Here is a 14,499-nt window from a genome sequence, read left to right on the forward strand (position 1 = left end):
AACGACAGGCACAGAAGTTCTGTATCCAAGGAAAACAGCTGTGGTGCAGAAATTAAAAGCAGGCCCGAATTATACTGTTCAGAATTCAGTCTGTGGCATCAGTGCAAGTAATGGCACTGGGAGCTAGGGATGAGACTAACAATGAAATTCCATGATTCTTGATACTCAATTTAATTCCTCTGTTAAAAAGAATGAAATCCCGTATAATGTCATTTTTTTTCTATAACTGCCAGAAGGTGTTTTGGTTGACAGCATTTTCAATTTGGGATAGTTCATTCTGTGTAAATTGTGATTTTTTTCGACATGGAGTTGCTTTTTATATTGCTTTAGGGCTTGAAAGCATTTGTGGCATCCCTCTTGGTCATTCGGATTTCTGTGTTTTGAATTTGGTCCAGAGGCAATACTGGTCCCATAGTCCAGCTACAACTTAGTTATCCCAGGGGGTCTCCAAATGGGACTACATTATGCAGCCTGCCAAATATTGCCTGTCTGTCTGGTTCTCTTGATGAAACAAAATGTGAAATGTTTATAGTAGCGACATTGAATACACTGTAGTACAGTACATTAAACTGTAGTGTGATGCTGATTTACATGTTCAAGCAGAATTTTAAAATACACGCGAGCCCTTTAAAACGCGTTAGTCAGTCCACGCCTTTTTTTTTTGGTGCCATCAACTACCTATGTGAGATTTACATGACTGATACTTCCGGTTTTCAATCGCTTCCTGACCCACGCATGGCAGCAGCTACAGGACAGAATTCCAATGTTTTAGTGGTCATTTAGAACTAAATATGGCCGTGTTACCTTCGTAAATGATATATATTTATACACTGAGAATACGTTGCGCTCAATTTCAAGGTGTCACCTCGATCTTTAATTTGCAGTATGATTGTGTATTCGTAAGGTAGGCTATAGAACTGTGAGCTCACGCCTCAAACTTTATTATGAACCAGCGTTTGCCTCCCTGTGTGCTGTCGTTTAGCCAACTGATTGTGGGATCAGGAATTTTGTAAATATCAACGGGTTATTTGGTGGACAGGATGATTCCGAGTCCTTACGGTCTGGACCGCGACAGACCGTTCGTCAGACTCCGGTTCACCACCTTCATTACTGGCACTGTTGCCCTGCCATTGTTGGGCTTGACCTCCTGCATTTTTGTCTCGTGTTTTTTTCACTTTGAGAATGCCATGAAAACCCACTGCCAGGTGAGCTTCCTCGTCCACTCAAAGAAATTCTCATCGAAAGGCGTTTTTACATTGCTACAGCAATCCCCGTTTGTTCTCGCCCTCTCCGTTGTAGGTTCCTAACTACCTGCCCTCCATCAGCGCTTCCATAGGACTGACACCTGAGCGCTACATCTGGCGCTTCTGCATCGGATTGCACTGCGCGCCTCGGTTCTTTGTGGCGGTGGCGTACTTCAACTTCTACCGCAGAAGCTTCACCAAAAACGTTGTGGCGACGCCGCTTTGCTACCTTGGCCTAATCTGTGCCTTCAGTGAAAACATTGGCCTGCTGCTGCTCACCTACGTGTCCTCGAATGAGACGTACAGTAAGTAACGGCGCACGACTTGAATATTCAGTCTCTAGTCTCGGTCAAAAAAGAAGCCTGCATAGTAGATCCAACAGTAGATCCAAGCACCCTATTTATTTAGGGTTAGCGCGGCCCCCACCCCACCCCACCCCATCCCCCATAAAAAAGGAATTATTAAGCTTGGGGGAGTTCCACATTGTATTATAGTATTATTATTAGAAATTAGAATTTAAGTGCTGTTCTTTAAAAGTTTTCTTCCTGGGGAGAGGCCCTAGTGCTGAAGTGCCCCCCCCTCTTTTGCCAAACCATTCCTGCGCCTTTGAGATCCCATAAATTGTTTAAGTATTGTAAAAATAATTGTTTCTGCAGTTGTGATCTTAGCCGATTTTTTTTCTTTTTCTCTAAACTTGTTAAGGTTAGTTAGGTTTGACTAGGAATTTTACTGTTTTAACAATAATCTGTAAAAAAATAATAATAATTCGAGCACTGTATCAAACTATCAAAAACTGATCATTTTGCCATCTAATTAAGGTTATGATGCTACTTATTAGCATATCTCTACTGTATATATTACTGTGTGCTTCTGGTAAGGTGAATTCCATGTTTTGTCTCCTTTTGTTCTCTGGAACTCCGTACACAGGTTGTGCCTTGATGTTTGTAGTTGCCTTCGTAATTGTAAACAAAATGGTAAATGGTAAATGGACTGCATTTATATAGCGCTTTTATCCAAAGCGCTTTACAATTGATGCCTCTCATTCACACACATACCAATGGTGAAAGGCTGCCATGCAAGGTACCAATCAACTAATTGGGAGCAATTAAGAGTTAGGCGTCTTGCTCAGGGACACTTCAACACTCCCAGGGCGGGCGATCGAACCGGCAACCCTTCGACTGCCAGACAACTGCTCTTACCTCCTGAGCTATGTCGCCCCTATAACGTCGATGTACGTTGCTGTGTGGATGATTCATTGCCGTCTTTTCTCTGCACAGCCATCCATAAGAAGGGTTTCATGGTGTTCGTCGGCAGTGCACTGGTACACATGGGGATCACCTGCTGGCTGTGGAACGTCATCAAGATGCATTCAGGGGGGCGTGAGGTACGGTAATCCCTGCTTTCAACTGTTGCTCCTCTTTTGACCTGAGTGTGGCGCTGCAAACCAGCCGAGCCGCTACGTTTAACGCTTACATCTTCTCTCCACCGTCACATGGTCTGCCTTAGTAGTTATGTCCATAAATGATCTTTTTTCGTGGATTTTACCGAATCTAAATTATATTCTAGTTGCTTTTTCTGACGGATCAAAGTGGCTGAAGAGCAGTGGTGCACAGATTATCATATCTTCACCTTTAAAATCTGACTGTGTGGAAGTTGCTGTGACTGTAGAGTTTCAATGCTTTCATTATGAAGAAGTTGCAATTAACTTGTTAGCACTGAGTCTTGCTCAAAGACTATAAGCAAAGATACTGCTAAAACATGTAGCATACATGTTTTTTGTGAAATATGGCAAAGTTTCAAAATCCAGGCTGCCATTTTGTCTTGTTAGGTTTCTGCAGCAGGCCTCAGTGCCTTCAATATCTTATGCCTGGGAAGTTCTGAAACTAGTTTGTGGGGGAATAAACATTGTAGGCCCCAGGTTGAACATGTGACTAGGGGCTGCAAAGGATGCATCCAATGTTATATCCATTGAATATATGCTTACATATTTACACAGTATATATTTCAATAGATTTTTATACTGATTTATATTTCTTCTCATACTTATATGGTAAATATATGATATCAGATGTTGATATATGTACTTCATTCTGACATATTTTATGTCCAGTATATTCTGAGTATATTTTGAAATATTCATTTTGCATTTGATCTGTTACTTAGTCTTGCCACTGTGTGGCACTATTACTTTGTAGATGTAATCTAGACCTTAATGAAATATGATTGACCTTGTAATTGAACACTTAAAACCAATAATTGTACAGTTTATATTTATTTTCTAACGTTTATTTGTCAAAATCCCATGCAAAAATTACATTTTTTGACAAATTAATAGGCTTGGAAAAAATGTAACTTGTGAACAATGGTGATGGGACTTTTAAAGGTGAATGCACTATCTGTATGTGCATTCTAGCATTATGTGGTGTATTTCTCATTAGTTTAAGAACTAACTTTTAAATTTGAATAAGTGAAATTTGAAAGGCATTTTATTGCTGTTCCTCAACATGAATGTTATGAAATTAATATTTGATTCACTGTAATACAGTTGAGGATTTCACAATTAAAAACATGTATTTACATTTCTGAATGGAACAGGCCTTGGTGTGGAGATATCATACTGTACTTGTCCATCTGTTTTTCCTTTGGGAGCCAGTCATTTGTATTATAGATAAAGGGATTACTATCTGGCCTATGTTGAATTTGCCTGTCCCCCCTCCCCTCCCCTGCTATCCTACAGCACTTACTGGAAGAGCAACTGTGTGCGTGCGTGTGTGCATGCGTGTGTGCGTGAGTGTGTGTGTGTGTGTGTGTGAGTGTGTGTGTGTGTGTGTGTGTGCGTGAGTGCGTTCTTGCCAGTCTGTCTCAGTCTCTGTCCCCACATTGGAGAATCTCATGACGCATGTGCAAGGAGCATTGATCCGTTTGTCTCATTTCCTCCGTTAGATTTCCATTTAGATCTGTCTTCCAGTCACCGTGGTGTATGCATACATTTATTCAGAGATCACACTATTTAAATCCTTTTGAAAAATAAAACACCAAGCCCACTGACAAGGCTTTTTCTGGGTAATGCACAATCAGTAAATGTTAGGAGCGTCAGAGGGTTTTTATTTTTTAATTGACTGAAGGGCGACCTTGTTCTTATCATTTAATGTCTAATTAAAACTTAGTTCAAGGTTATCAGCATAGACAAGTTCCTTTTTTTACAAGAGTAAGTGAAGCCAGTATTATGTATATAGAGAGGAAGACAACATTTTTTCTCAAGTGTAGGGTGTGGCATACTGTGTGTCAGTGAGCCTAATGTTTTCATTCTCACTCACATTGTACAATGCCATCACATCCGAAGCAAACCTTACATTAATGTAATTAACATAATATGACGGTGAGACTGGCAATCACAAGGACTTTCCTCTTAAACATTACAGCCCAAAAAAAACTGCAAAATTAAAGACAAGGGAATACGAGTAAGACTAGTTAACTAGTTACTCTGGTTATCCAACTAGTTATCCGGCTGTATGAACACATACAGCTGGAAAGGAGGTGGGATTTTCCAACATAGGCGATCATGGTGGAATAATGTTGCCAATGTTGACATATTTAAAAAATATATATATATATATGTGCTGAGAGTAAGAGTACCTTAAGAGAGTTCTAATCCCCACTGAGTGCACTTCCTGCTTAATGGAGCGCTCGATGTGCGGGAGGAGAACGGAGAAAAGCATCCGATCCTCTTCCCTGCTTTCAAAGCGTTTTATTTGCGTATATGAGCCGGTTCCTTTTGGCGCGGTTCTTGCCAATTTGAGCAAAATCGAGGAGAGTACCGCGTTGCAACATCTTAAGAAATAAGTGTGAAAATTGCAGCGTTTGCTTTTTTTTGCGCTTGCGGCGGGGCAGAGCTTCCTGTTTAAGCCGCGCAGAATGTCGCCGACGCTAACGTTCCCGTTCCTTTTTCGTAATCGGAAGGTTTTGTGCTCGGCTGTGGTCTGTTTCCGGGGCTGAGCGTTCCACGGGTACAATAAAAAAAAATTTTTACAAAAAGAATGTAAAAAAACAAGTGGAGCTTTGAAATCTAATCGTATGTTCGATTTGTGGTTCGCATCAGTGGACTTATTGCTATTGGTGGTACTTGATTTGCTTCAGCAGTAAAGGTCACTGTCGTCCATGCAAAACACAGGCCTGTGCAGCCTCACAGATCCTACAAGCTGGCTGATAGGAACAAGATTTTTTTTGTACAGGTGGTTAGATATACTCACTCATTCAACTACATTTGTATTTTTATTATTGTATAGATTTTTATTATTATAAGTCAGACGCTGGAATGCATGTAATCCTTTTTTTAAATTTTTTATTTTGTGGGATGAGAGTAGGCCGGATAGATGTGCATGTACCACCCCTGGCAGTGTCTCTGTTCTGCTGGCCATTTCAGACTATGTGCTGTAACCCGCCACCCCCCAGAGCTGTTTTTTTTTTATTTTAAACAGCTCTTGTGTTTTTGGTTGGCGCGGCTTCATGCATTATCGATACTGTGTGAACTGCTGCTGGGTGGGGGGTGGGGGGTGGGTGGTGGTGGGGTGGGGGGGGGGTGGTGGTTTAAGTTACAGCCGTGTGTATTTACACTGCTGGTACAACGCCTGGGTCAAAGAGGAACAGGAACTTCCTGCCCTGGCCTTCTACTGAGGGCACAACCTCCCCCACACACTCGGACTCCTGTGTGTTGTTCATGTGTGTGCGTGTGTGTGTGTGTGTGTGTGCTTGCGTGTGTGTGTGTGTGTGCACACGCACACATTTGCTGCTTAGCATTTAATGTGTGCGTCGTCTTAGTTTTAATTGCTGAATGGATATAAAATAATTGAAGTTAATATGAAGATTTTGCTTTACTGTGTTATCGTAAAAGTGCTTTGAACCTGTGACCTGAAACGCAGTCTACAAATCAAGTTAATTATTGTATTTGTTATTAGTAATCTCGGTTTGTATGGTTTATTTATTAACCATGTGAAGCTAGATCCTCTTGTTTGTTTCATTCAGTGCAATTCAACGTAGATGCAGTGCCCGCGCCATTTAGCAGAAGCAGATTTGAGAGAAAATGCATGGCTGAGGACTTGCCTAAGTAGTGTCCTCCCCGCCCCACACACGCACGCACGCACACACGCACGCACACTCACTCACTCACTCACATACTCACACGCGCACACACACACACACACACACACACACTTCCTGACTTTCATCCGCAATCTCCTGAGGGTGCCGCTGTTTCAAGACACGTCACCTCTCAAAATCACCAAAATCACCTCAGCTTGCCAAAAGATCCTCGGCGGTCTGTGGATCATTAGGTTTAGGGGAAACGTGTTTCGGGGCACAGCGGAGACCCTAATCGAAAGGGCACCGTGCTGAAAGGTCCCAGACGTGAGCGAGCGGAACTACAGAAACGGCCGCCGCGTACAGTTTTTAAAAATACAGTAGAAGGATGTGGTCTGAGAGGAAAGCAAGCCTGAAGCCAGCAGTAGTCTAGTTTCATTTCAAGAGCAGCTGCGTGACACAGGCCGCTAGAATAGTGTGCCAGAGACGTCTGCTCTCCACACGTCCCAAAAAAGAAGACCCCCCCCCCCTTGTCATTTATGACAACCTACCACCTTTTCGCTCCGTATGTTGTAGATCTGTTATATCTGTTATCACTGATGCGGCATATTAAACCGACTAGCCTGTGCGCGAATAACTAGCTAAGAATATTAGATTTGACACTAAAAAGTGGCCTCATTTGAAAATGTGCTTCATGGAATCATTTGAATGGACGAGCAGCGTTGGGCTGAACGGCCTGTTCTCGTCTTACGTTACGTTGTGTTATTTACTTAATGTTCTCAATTTGAGCGCCGCCTGTTCTGAAGAACAGACGTAAATGGCGCGTGTTGTCTGGTTTGCTCCTCCGCCATATTTGGTTCTCTCGCTGCGGAGTTGACGTCTCTGCTTTCTGCACAACCCTAAGCTGCGCTGGAGATATGTGTGAAGGTCTCGAGGGTATGCGGTGCCGCGGACGCTGTGGAGAAGGGGTTAGAGCAGAGAAACCAGAACTGTGACGGCGTTGTGTGTCCTACGTGGTCTCCTGTGACCTCTCAGAAGGTGGCCTTATGCTCAAACACGTTCCTCTTCGCTCAGCTCCACTGAATTTGTGGAGTCCTATCCCAGTATCTTCATGGCAGACGTTTTCCCTCATTGGCGAGCGTCTTGGATATTTGGTATTGGTTTTTTTGTTGGTTTTTTTTGTTTTTTTTAAAGAACTATTTTCTCACAAGAGTCCACTTGAATGTATTACTTGGTTAGTCAGTGTAGCTGATGCAGTTCCACGGTCACCCCATGCATTTCATTGAAGAGGTCTCTTCTGCTGTCTGACCGTTGGGGCCTTCGGCGACGCACACTACGTGAGAATGAACCGGAAGCCCCCTCCGTGTTTGGGCTGCGGCAAAAGCGCCGCGTTGCTGGGCGGCAGCGCACGCGAGGGGTTTCGGCGTGACCTGAGCGTGTCTCGGAGCCGTTGGTTCCTGTGGCGCGCTTGCTCGCCGCGCTTTCAGAGGGTATTTATAGGCTGCGGACGGCGCGTGCGAACGCAGCGGTCACATGTCACGACGAGCGCACGCTCGATGAACGAACAAAGGCTCTGGTGCAATTCAGGAAGTACCGGCGCTGTTCTGTCGTTACGGAATTACCACATTTGTATTGCAAGGGCAGAACTAGTCGGGCTTTGTTACTTTTAATTATACTGCCAGTTTTGACTTCATTGCATCGCCTTACATTTTATTTTTGGTGCTGTCTTATTGCCACTCACTGCAGTTGAAGAAGTTCATATCCTCTGTGAAGGGACATTTTTAGCAGGTTAGGTGCTCTATTGCATGTCATTATTACTATGAAGCAGCGCCAGGTCCAGGTCCTGCAGCCCGTAGTGTCTACACAGGCATTTGTTCCAACCACGCACTACACCATTTCTGATTTCACTAACGCGCTTGCTTCCTGAACCAAGCAGGTATAGTAATGAGTGAAATCTGGTGGTGTAGTGCATGGTCGGAGCAAATACCTTGCAGACACTGCGGCCCACAGGAGTCGAAGTTGCATAGTGCTGCAGTGACGGCGCTGTAGTTTTCTATTGTGGTACGGGAGCTTTGCGTATAGAAGCCAACAGGTTTGTCATGGTCCACCTCCCTGATGAAGGTGAAGCAGCTGCCTGGAATAATCAGGAAGTGCGCGAAGCAGGGTGTGCAAAGTTTTAAGTGGTTTTACACCAGGCTGGCCAGTGGAGGATGGGCTCCCCCTCTATAACAAGTTTTTTTCTCGCCACTGTTTGAGGGTTTTTTCCCCACTGGGAGTCTTTTTTTAACCTTATGTACCTGCTATTTGGGGGTTCGGGCCTAGTGTTCTAGCTCTGTTCGCTCTTTTTCCTCCGTCTCTTGCCTTGCTACTCTGTAAAGTGTCTTTGTGACAGTTCTCTGTAAAAAATCTGCTATACAAAGGAAATTGAATTGAACTGAAGTGATGTCACCACGGTTGCCCTTTCACCCCCCCCGCTCTCGCACAGCTGCTGAAGTCGTACCGGTGGAAGAAGCGGCTGTGTGTCTCCAGCGTCATTCTGTGCACCGCGGCCGGCGCCTTTTTCTGGAGGCACAACAAGTACTGCGAGGCAGGAAGTAAGCGTGCGTCCCGGCGTCCGTCCGCTCCGCCCCTTCCTCCACGTCCCTCCGCGTCACGCTTTGCCTGCGTCTCTGTCGCTAACGCTCAGTCTGTGTGCGTCACCGTCGCCCTGTCCTTCTACATCCTGTAGGCCTCTGGTCTTTTTACATGGTCTTTGCCCACATATTGCTATATCTATATGTCCCAATATCCAGTATGTAATCTGGCCTGTGTTCCTTCTTCTGCTCCCGAAGGCAGTCTCTGTTTCTGTTTTCTGTCCAGTTTCTTTTAAAATATCAAAAATGTGTTTGAATTTTCAGATGCTGAATTGCCACAGCATTCATAAAGTGTAAGAAATGACAGTCTGGTATGGTGTCTGGTTTTGCGCCCAAGTGTCCTTTGAAAACCACTGTGGGGGATGGGGGTGGTGAGGTCTTCAGATGAGTGTAAAATAACCCTCTATAAAATCCTAGCCTTCCATAAAATAGGCCATGTTGCGGCCCGTCTACTGATAAATGTTGTTTTTAAAGGTTTTTAAAAGCAGGAGTGGTTAATGTGCATATGCATTTGGGCTGTAAGCTTTGAAACAGCCCCTCACATTGTCACATCAGTAAACTTCACATCGACCAACAGAGATTCGCTTTCCCTCTGAATTATTCATGTGATGTAGCAAGAGCGTCTTCTAACTCCAGGATTATCCTCAATAAACCCTGCAGTAGATTTATGTGTCCCAATCTCTCTCTCTCTCTCTCTCCTCTTTCTAGTCTACACACTTTTTGCTCTCTGTGAGTACCTGATGGTGCTCTGCAACATGGCCTTCCACCTGACAGCCTTCTGGGACTTTGGGCACACGGATGTAATGATCGCCACCCCGCCAGAGGAGAAGCGCTTCTGACCAGGGGAACGGAGGGGCTGGGCCTTGTGGGAACCGTTTTGGGGAAGGGGAGGGGCCGGGCCAGCCCAGCGACACTGAGGCATTCCCCCCCCATTGCAATGGTGTACATTTCATTTCCCGGTCTGCGTCAGTGATGTCACAGTCAGTACCGTAAAAGTCAGAGCTCACCTTTTTATTTTACGTGTTAGTCCACAGGACAGCTGTGCAGATCGTATGTCCCGAGGCAGGGCAAGCTCAGATTTTATACTTTCCTTCTCTTGCTCTGAAACCTTCTCTTCTGCCTCGAGGTCTCCCCTTCATCTTATGACACTACCTCTCCAGTTTCTCCATCTATTCGGATTGTTCTCGTCTCCCATTAAATAAACGCACGTGTTTCTGCTTGCTCACAAACGTCCCTTCCCTAGCTGACCTCGAGCCCCTTTCCTGAACGGGGGCCCAGTATCTGCTGACTGCAAAATCAAGTGCCTATCTCTTCCAGTCATAGACTTTTCTCTACCAAAAATTTCACGTGTAATATGCAAAGTTATGGTGTCGGAACTTCAGGTGTTCTTGTTTTTTTATTTTTTTTAAATCATGTACCCTGTTAACCTCAGTAAATACTTTCATTGGTGTCTTTTTTTCTTGGGTATTTCTTGTGCTAGACTGCAGTAATTTATATGTAAGCCTGGTTTTATTTATATTTACATTACACCAAAGATCAAGTCCAGGTATTGAGAATATTCCACTGAAGTGGCGTAAGGGTAACCTGTATATTTTTGTATGTGAAAGATGTACTATGCTGTCAAGGATTCTCTTCCAATAGGAGTGCCTCATGCTTTATCATCCAGGGTGTTTAGTAGAGTATTACAGTTTCAGACTTTAATTTTTTAAAGAGGAAACTGGGCTTGTAACCCAGAGGTTGCTGGTTTGATTCCTATGTACTGCACTGCCATTGTACATTTAAGCCAGGTACTTACATATATGCTTCAGCAACTTGCATCGCTGAAGGATATATCTTGCTGTATGAGTGAATACTGTGTAACAATGTTATTGTTACTCTGGATAAGAGCATTTGCTAAATGCCAACAATGGAAATAAACTTTAACTTTGTTGACTGGAAGAAAGGGGTGAATCAGTCTTTTCTTTATGTGCCAAACATGTCAGAGCAAATAGTGTGCTTCGAAAAAACTGAGCTGGTGGGCTTTATCTCGTATAAGAGGCTGTTCATTTGACTTTCAGCTCCACAAGAGCAGGCGTTTGGGGGTTTTCCTCCATTATGGTGAGAATACTTCAGTCATCGACTGTAGAGGTCTTCCTTGGCCTAACAGGCCGTTTGTGATTACTAAGCTCACTAGGGCTCTCTTTCTTCAAAATGATGCTCCAGACAGTTGATTTTGGTGAGCCTAAGTTTTGGGCTTTGTCTCTGACTGTTTTTCTTCTTCTTATTTCTCAGCCTCATAATAGCTTCCTTGGCTTTCATTGGCACAGCTCTGGTTCTCATGTTGACAAACGGTTTTATCAACTCTGAACGCAATCAAAATCCTAGAATAAAGACTAGATACTGAAAGCTCTTATGCCTGCACAGAAGAAACAATTGAACACATCTGACTGATCAGAAATGCCTGTGAAGCCATTTGTCCCAAACATTATGGTGCCCTGAAATAGAGGGGCTATGTATAAAAAGTGCTGTAATTTCTGTATGGTGAAACCAAAATGTATGTATGTAAAAAAAAAAAATTAAATACTAAGAAATTGAAGTGACTATTTTGTAGTAAGCAAAGGTTTAGCTTGGTAGTCTACGTGCAATTGTCTACTTCCTAGGAAATTAGACAATACATACTTTCTAACGGCGGTTTTTCCAAGAAAGTATTATCTAAATTCCTAGCTGGCCAGTGTTGATTCCCTGCACATGTTCAGACACTCAAAGAGCTGCTTCCAGCTGTGACACGTTGTGACACGGACCCTCCCCTTCGGACGCCCCGCCCCTCCTCGCCCACCCCTCCCCTTCGGACGCCCCCGCCCCGCCCAGCACACCCCTCCCACCCATCCCGTCAGCGGCACCTCGGGCGTTCTCTCTCCTTTTTATCCGGCACTCCCCCCCTCTCCGCTCGCCCCTGCTAGGCTAGGGTCAGAGGAGCACATTCCTGACCCGCTGCACGCAGCACACTACGCCGTGCGCGCCTGAACGCACTCCGGGGAACGTTTTTTTTTTTGGGGGGGGCGAGGTTGGGCCTCCTGCACATGGGCGGAATGAGCACATTTTGGCCGCCCCCATGTGCAGAATGAGGTCCTGCTCCAGGGGTGCGGCCTTCCAGTCTTGAGCAAAAACAGTGTGCGGTGGACTGGAGCACTTTTGTCAACGGAAAGTTCCTTCCATAGAGCAACAGGATAAAATGCCGTTGATACCAGAATTCCAGAACTCCAAACCGAAGCGTTTGACTGGTGTGGCGGTTGGAAGGAGCCACAGTACTCTTGTGCTGAATTCAAATCCTGCTGTAAAATGGCAGGGATTTGGGAATGATTTTTTGGTCTGCTCATCACCGGATCCCTGATGGCAGGTTTACACCAGAACAAAGTGGTAAAGAGGGAATTTGAGACTGTGGCACAGGCCTCCAGCCACTAACAAATCATCCAAAACTACCTTTGGGTGTTTCCAAAGAAACCTCCATGCAGATATTTTAGTGGCTATTGGAATCATACAGCAGCTTTCTCCACCAGGGGCTCAGTAACGCGGTGGATCAGTTGTACTCCTCTGTATAAACAGGACTTTAAACTCCATACACTCACAGTAATATAGCTACATAGACAAGGCCATGTAAATTTAGCTTTTTCTGGTCCGTCCCAGTTTTTTGACAAAGAGCTAGCTGTTACTTAGCGTTTGTGCATGAGTCAGAGGTGCTAGTGGCTGATTTTACTCTCAAATGAGTCTGTGGGCAGAGTGTTGGCATTGTTGATGTTTGAAAGGCAATAACAAGATGCTGTACTTTGGAGCTGGAGGAACAACTCACTGTGCCATTATTTCACTGCCAAATCACTTGTAGGCAAATCCAGGGGGAGGAGCTTTTCTGGGACGTGTGGGACTTGTCCTTTGTCCCGTCCACCGAATTCCGCGTCGGAGGCATCTTGTCAATTTGCGCTGAGTAAAGGAGGGTAACAGTGTTCTGTTGGTGTTCAATAAAGTTGGTTTTGAATAAGGGCCTGGTGGCCAAGGGGACAAGGTGGACACTGTTAATGCCGTAAGCAGAGTAAAGATGACTGGACGTCTGTAGTCTGTGAAAAACACCTGGAAAGGACCTCCACCTTGAAATACCTCCACCTCGTTTTGTGGTGAATTTTGGTGTATAGATGTTGTTTTTTTTTTTTTTTTTAGCTTGCAACCTAACTATAATTATCTACCAGAGGCGTCACTACGGGGGTGCAGGGGGTGCGGATTAGCGGTATTAATGTGACGAGAAGCGCTTTGTCGTTTGAATGCAACTGCAACCCCCCCCCCCGGTCGACATTGGGTGATGACACCAGCAGTCGACCATACCGGGTGTCACCAAACCTAGTGACGCCACTGTTATCCACTGCAGTTGCTGTTGTACCCCTTCAGTACTGTTCTCAGAAGCTGAGAATGTGTTAAAAACATGAAGATCCCTGTGTGATTCAAGTGTAATCAAAACTCTTAAGCACTCTTACGTGGCCAACAGCAGGGTGTCTTATAGCTGGTAACTCTTTTTTTTATTTTTTTTTAGCATGTTCGAAGTTGAATGTAGCTATTTTGTCAAAAAGGAAGCAACATGTTTGAGTGAGTGTTACATTATAGCTGTTTTTTTTACACACTTCCATGACCCATCTATTATATGGTGGAGAGAGACAATGCAAATGGCATCACTAAATCCCTGTAGCTCACATGGTAACACTCAAGATTACCGAGGCCAATAGAAACAAGCTCTGGAATTTCAGGAAAAGGCAGTAGGGTGTGGGCAGAGGAGGAGGAGGGGATGGGGCTGGGGGTGGGGGGGAGGTGTTGGCTAGAGAAGGGTCACAGACCGAGGAAGTGGAGACATAGGGCAGAGGTAAAAATTTCCTTCATAACAGAGGATTTTATTTTTTGTGGTCCTTCAGAGCTGAGCTTTTCCTAAGTGGTTCTTAAAGCAAATTTCTCTCCCAGTGTAACCCCTGAATGTAGTTTTAAATGGGAAACGAAGGAGGGGGACCTCAACTGTTTTTTTCCACTGTTGTGTCCGAGGAGCAGAAGCAGTCTTGGATTTAACCAGGGGTAAACAGGGCCTTAAAATAGGCCCCGGACAGGAAATCTTTGAGATTGCAAAAAGTAGGCCCAGGGGACCAGGAAACAACTCTACTAAATCATCAGTTAACAAGTTTATTACAAATGCACCTTGCAGGAATTTTTGACACCATTGAAATGCTTGGACTGGGCCCTATTTGGAATTTATTACTGCAAAAGGGGGGCTATAATCATGCTCACCACTATGTTAACGGGAGTATGTTTTTGTGTGGTACTGGGCCACCAGTATGTGTTGGGAATGTTTCATGTGGTACTGGGCCACCACTATGTTGGGAATGTTTTGTGTGGTACTGGGCCACCAGTATGTGTTGGAAATGTTTCGTATGGTACCAAGGGGCTGTGATTTTAGTTGGAGCCAGCCCTCCCCTCCAAAAAGCCCTGATTGGGTGGAATTTCTCTAGTCATTGTAATTTTGGTAAAGACTTCCCAGCATA

At 44.5% G+C, this 14,499-nt stretch overlaps 1 protein-coding gene across 1 annotated transcript; it reads left to right on the forward strand.

Annotated features, from left to right (window-relative positions):
* The first annotated feature begins 693 nt into the window (after positions 1-693).
* LOC135236200 (post-GPI attachment to proteins factor 2-like) lies at positions 694-10,895 on the forward strand. Its single transcript, XM_064302435.1, has 5 exons — positions 694-1,205; positions 1,300-1,549; positions 2,522-2,628; positions 8,806-8,914; positions 9,662-10,895. The coding sequence occupies exons 1-5, from the start codon at positions 1,041-1,043 to the stop codon at positions 9,790-9,792; spliced, it is 762 nt and encodes a 253-aa protein (XP_064158505.1). The 5' UTR covers positions 694-1,040; the 3' UTR covers positions 9,793-10,895.
* The last annotated feature ends 3,604 nt before the right edge of the window (positions 10,896-14,499 follow it).

The sequence above is a fragment of the Anguilla rostrata genome, chromosome 12, assembly GCF_018555375.3.
Source record: "Anguilla rostrata isolate EN2019 chromosome 12, ASM1855537v3, whole genome shotgun sequence".
Taxonomy (NCBI): Eukaryota; Metazoa; Chordata; class Actinopteri; order Anguilliformes; family Anguillidae; genus Anguilla; species Anguilla rostrata.